The following is a 6,000-nucleotide window of genomic DNA, read 5'->3' on the forward strand; positions in this document are numbered from 1 at the left end:
GACATTTTCATGGAAGTCCTTGAGAGACATAATTGCAATGAATGAATCTCCGATTTCCCTTTGGGCATAAAACTCTAAGTTCCATGACAAATTAAAAAAGCATTATCTGCACTTAAAACCCCCTTCTATCCTTTCTTATCGGCGCACACAAAAGTAAAGTACCCGCTAGGCTTATTGTTAAGGATGTCACTCAAACTCATGAGCTCAGCGGAGGGCAGGCTGCCACTTTTTCAATCCGTCACCAGGGCTACCTCTGCCCCTGCAAATCCCAGAGGGTAGCCCCGTCCACTGGTGGATAACATGAGCAGTTGGCAGCGCCTGGCCGTGCCAGGAAACTGACAACTCAAGCAAAAAAAAAAACTCTACAGTAACTTTGCGATTGCTAACAAGATTAGGTGTGCAAGCTGAAGCCATGGCCTTCAAAAAATAGTACAAACATACTGCAGGATGGTTTAAATCAGTGGTTCTCAAACGTTTCTATGTCAAGGACCAGCAAATTGATATGTATTTGGCTGCAGAACCCCATTTACAAACGTTGTGCCGCAGACGGCAGATTTGTTTAAAAAAGAAAAAGTCTAAATGATTCTAAATCTAAACAAAAAATAGCCGAAGTACAAAATAGGATTAGTGGTTAAGAGGTTTAACTGTTCCAATTATTGCAGGGGACCCCCTGGAACACCTTCCAGGACCCCTGGCGGTCCCCAGACTCCACTTTGAGAGCCAGTGGTTAGATTTCATTTGGATGTGCTGAAATGCTATTGTTTTCCACTCATGTTTCATGCAATAACATTATGTTATGAAACAACATGTTAATTTGTTCCATGATCCCAGTTAATTTATCTGATTTAATTTTAATTTACCTTCATCTTGTTCAATAAGATCCAAGCAATGTAAAACTGCACTTTAGCTTCCCTATAGATCCGTGCGGGATATGCAGTGTGGGTGGCAGCGCACCTGAATGGGTGTCATCAACCCCTGTAGCCAACAACCACTGTGCTGGTGTGTTGTCATAACTATTTGAGTATGTGCTTTATTGTGCTAGTTTTATTAGCATGCTGCGAATGCTGGCCTGATCTCTATCGTTCCGTTTGGGGTTTCCTGGACGGATGCCTACAGTATGGTGTTAAACGACTATCAAGTCACAGCCGACGTTCTCACAACGCCGCAACCGGGTGGTCTTCAGACAAAACATTTCTACATGCATTCATTGTTATCACTGACAAGCCAATTTATCCCATAAATCTCCAATTGCTAATAACTAGTCCATACCCGTTTGGGGATAAGAGCACCCACAGTATTTGTACAGCAATATGTCCTGTCAGGGGCGGCCTTAGGGATCTGGAGGCCCGTTTCAAGACCAAATATGAATGAATTGAAACTGATGAAACATAAGGCCTCCTATGTGTCCTGTCCTCTGTCCCGTCTTTGGAAAAACCTACTTGAGTTTGCGCTCTCCCCCCACCCCCCCTCTGTGGCACACCCGTTATACGCGATGCTCACGGCATTGAAGCTCTAAAAGGCGCTGGACTACAACACAATCCCAACTGAACAGTAGGACAAAGACGTTTCAATGAAAAACAGTGGACCTCAACACGGATTTTCCTGGAGGCTTGAACATGCCTAAAATCAGATCTTGAATACAACAAAACTTAAACTCAGGATTAAACTGGAGAAAATCTAAAAGTGATTGTATCAGACTTCCTTCGGATACATGGCGAATGCATTCATTCCTTGCAGTGCACTGAAGTCTTTCAGTGCCCCCCTCTGTGGCACACCCGTTATACGCGATGCTCAGCCAATCACGGCGCAGAATGACACACCTTCCCGTCAAACACAGCGTGCAATATCTGACATTCAGTCCGTCTCCTCGGCACCCATACGACGGGGCAGTGTTTGTACCAGCAACTTCTAAATGTTGGCCATGCAGGGTCAGCTTGGGTGAGGCTACTTACTGGCAGGTGAGAAGAGGTGGCAAGTGATTGCATGTGGTTTCAATACCAGCCCTATAAGACCATGCAGTCCCAGGAGAAACCAGTAGGGCAATTCAGATATTAGCATAATGATAGCATGGTAAGAAAAAGGGGAAAAGTACTGGCTATAAAAGTAATAATAAAATAACTTCTCCTCGGCAAACATTCTACATAAACAAAAAGTTAAGTTTGTCTAGTCTAGTTAAGACCACTCCTAGGATACAGGCTTCCAACAAAGACATCATCCTCGCCCTACTCCCAAATGTATTAGTTGAGCTAACCAATGTGATTCCGGTCCTGTCAACCAGACTGCCCTTTGCTGTGAGGCCCTGCTCTCCCCAAACCCTACTTGAAGGATTGGTGATCCCTCACACGCTCGTCAGCAGACAAGCATGCCCTGGGCAAGCAAGAGGTCGCATAACTCAGGGCAGAGTCCAACATTAACTAGACCAGTTGACAGGACAGCAGAGGACAGGCAGCCAGGCAGGGTTGACCTTCTCGTCCGCTGCACTTCAAACCAACACCGAGGCACACATGCTCCAGGGTTAGGCAAATAAAATAAAATAAATGGGCTGCTTATAAGAAAGTAACCCAGTTGAACCAGCTGATGCATCTGTGTTATAGATACAATGGTATAGCCGTTTACATTGTGAGTTGAACTTTGAAGTCTGCTTGGTTTTAATTAGGGGAAGACGAGGAATGCTTGTGTGGTGTTTTACTAGAGGATAGAGAGGCCAATATTCAACGCTTTTTGGTGAATTGCTCCCTTTTTTCCCCATTGCAAAATCCAGCCTTCATGCTGATGGCTTCAGTGGGACAGCTGGCCGCACCAGTAGCCTCACCCATACTGGCACCCAGTTCAGCACCAAGGACAGAGACAACGACCGCTGCACCTGCAAGTGTGCTCAGATAGCATCCGGAGGTACAGTATACCATCAATGGGCAACTGGCGGCCCATCATGAATACTGACATAGTATTGATTTCAGATGTTGTTTTATGTCCATTGTATTGAATTTAAGTTCATAAAGTTAACATAAGTATAACTAAATGCATTAAAAAAAAACTGGATTTCAATTCAAATAGCAAAAATAGCAGATCTACAAGCTCAAAATGTGTTGCACTGCGACACGTTTTTAACATGAGCTTGTAGATCGGCTATTTTTGCTACGGCAGTATATGTAAGTGGCCCTCTGGAGTGAGTGTGGAACTATAGTGGCCCTCTGGAGTGAGTGTGGAACTATAGTGGCCTTCTGGAGTGAGTGTGGAACTATAGTGGCCCTCTGGAGTGAGTGTGGAACTATAGTGGCCCTCTGGAGTGAGTGTGGAACTATAGTGGCCCTCTGGAGTGAGTGTGGAACTATAGTGGCCCTCTGGAGTGAGTGTGGAACTACTGTATAGTGGCCTTCTGGAGTGAGTGTGGAACTATAGTGGCCTTCTGGAGTGAGTGTGGAACTATAGTGGCCTTCTGGAGTGAGTGTGGAACTATAGTGGCCCTCTGGAGTGAGTGTGGAACTATAGTGGCCTTCTGGAGTGAGTGTGGAACTATAGTGGCCTTCTGGAGTGAGTGTGGAACTATAGTGGCCCTCTACATCTTGCCCACCCCTTTAGTATACAGTATACACTGTGTGTATGACCTCTCTGATGTGTGTTCACTCTTCACAGGATGGTGGTTCGAAGCATGTGGGCCATCCAATTTGAACGGCATGTACTATCCTGCCTCTACCAACGTGGTTCGCTACAATGGCATTAAGTGGTATTACTGGAAGGGACCGAGTCTGATGGCTACCGTGGCAACTATGATGGTGCGTCCCGCAAGCTTTTGATAGGCTGGCACACTGATGATGTCACATGGCAGAGTGGAGCATGGTCTCAACCAGAGCCATCTAATAGAAGAGTTGCGATATTGACGGGGCAGAAAACAGCCCGGTCACGTGGTTCATGTACTCGTGCAAGCCCATAGACTGCAATGCATTCCGTAAACTTCCGGTTGTCCCCATTCAATACTTCCGGTTGTCCCCATTCAATAGAAGTCTATGTAGAAGAGCCGCCATTGGACTGGCCCCATGAAGTGAACGGAGTTTGCGTAACTCTATGGTCTCTCTATTTGTGAGAAAAATCTGAACCAAACTTTGGAAGGTTTCACCTACCGGAGGTGTTCTCATGAAGTTGCTTTAATAATATCCTGGGGCCAAATGCATACTCATCTGAGAAAATGACTGTGGGTGTTCTTGAAAGTTGGAAAGTCCCATGCTTCATAAAGAGTTTGAACTTAAGTTGTAATATGAATAATTTTTCAGATGAGATTCTGGGTGGAATTAATGTTGCTCATAATTTTGCTACAGTATGGACATTATTCATGAAAAATAATGTTTATGTTATTAATATGTAACAATTATTCATGAAAAAGTCATGAGGTGGTAAACATTCATGCATTAAAGTAACAAAACAGTAATGATTACTCTTCTATTTGTTTTCATAGATATTTTTGTTTAGATCTTTTTTTTACAGACCTGTATCCTACAGTATGTGATTTTGGCCCTTTGTAAATGATGAAACGTTACGCATGTGTCTAGATGTTTATATGTTTCCATTATTATCAGTGAAAATGATTTATGTAAATAGACTGTCTGTAGACTTTATTTTATGTACAGTACATGCACAATGAACTATAAACTAATCTGAGTTTGCTGCCGTTACTGAAACTACAGCATCAACTATGAACATTACGTATTATTGACAATTCTGTCTTTTAAAGTTTTAGGAGGAAAAGGAAATCTTCTATAAAACCGCCCGGAATCTTTGCAGCCGCACCTTTAATAAAGTTTAACGAGTTAGTAGTATGAGATCAATTTGACAAAAGTGCTTCCAGCAATTTCACAATTGTCTATTATACAAGATTATTTACTCTCCAAAAAAAAAGCAATATTTGCAATGAACTCAGACACTCACAAAAAGGGAATTTTTGTTTTGTTTGCTTGTTTGTTTGTGGTTCGGAAAAGCAATAAAACCATCCGGGTGTTTGGAAACTTCTGCAAGTATAGCAAGTATACTCTCTGCATGCAAGTTCTATATACAGTACACACACACACAACACGGTAAAACAAAGGCAGGACCTGTCGGATGGAAGCTGCGGTCTAGTACCATCAGTTTGATGAATCATCCCATAACAATGTTCCCTATGGTACTCATTAGAGCACGGAAGCCCCCCATGCACTGGAAACACTGCCAAGTAAGATGTTAGTGTTCATTTAACTCTGAGAGAGGGTATACGAGGGGCCTGAAACGCTCCCTTTGATTCCACTTGCACACTTGTAAATTACCTATAAGCATTTTACTGTGCAGCCGCCGCCACTGAAAATGTAGATAAAATGCAAAATAGCTGGCTAAAGCTTCAGTGACTGTAAATTATTATAGTGACTCATTCCATATTTGACAAAACGCTTCCACTCGTTAGGGGCTGTCTCATGCGATGCTCAAGGATGACTCACGCCAACATAAACTGTGTTGGAAACCGGTGTTGGATGATTCTTTCCTACTGTCTCAGAGAGAGAGAGAGAGAGAGAGAGAGAGAGAGAGAGAGAGAGAGAGAGAGAGAGAGAGGGGGGGGGGGGTAAAACAAACCCACTGCTCTCTACTGGGTTAAACCGTAAAACTTTTACACTCAAATAACAACGGACACATTTCTGTCATTTCTGTAAACAAATGGCTTTTTATGTATACGGTTTCATTGGAACTGCAAAAGCACTAACCGGCCTCCCTCCTATATGGCCGTGATTTACTACTCTATTAGGGAATATGCAGGGGCTGCTTGAGACAATAAAACTACTCAGAGAGATAACACCGCCGTTACTTTGCCTGGCCATATCTCACACCTCCATTAAATGCTCATGTATAAATATACGACGCAATCACAATGGGATTTGTGAGGAAACTGCAGCGATCATCACTACCTGATACGTGGCCAGCAGAGCTACAGTATGGATCATGTTCCACCACAGAGGCACAGGTGAAGATGTTGCTTTGAAACTC

General features: G+C 43.4%; 1 protein-coding gene across 1 annotated transcript in view; it reads left to right on the forward strand.

Annotated features, from left to right (window-relative positions):
• Nucleotides 1-4,980, forward strand: part of angpt2b (angiopoietin 2b) — a 28,329-nt gene extending 23,349 nt beyond the window's left edge. Inside the window, exons 8-9 of the mRNA XM_080786989.1 lie at nt 2,762-2,892; nt 3,634-4,980. Coding sequence (XP_080643115.1) covers nt 2,762-2,892; nt 3,634-3,794 — 292 coding nt within the window. The 3' untranslated portion in view covers nt 3,795-4,980. The remainder of the gene's footprint in view (nt 1-2,761; nt 2,893-3,633) is intronic.
• Nucleotides 4,981-6,000: the final 1,020 nt, after the last annotated feature.

Source organism: Protomyctophum bolini (assembly GCF_963924005.1).
Source record: "Protomyctophum bolini genome assembly, chromosome: 17".
Taxonomy (NCBI): Eukaryota; Metazoa; Chordata; class Actinopteri; order Myctophiformes; family Myctophidae; genus Protomyctophum; species Protomyctophum bolini.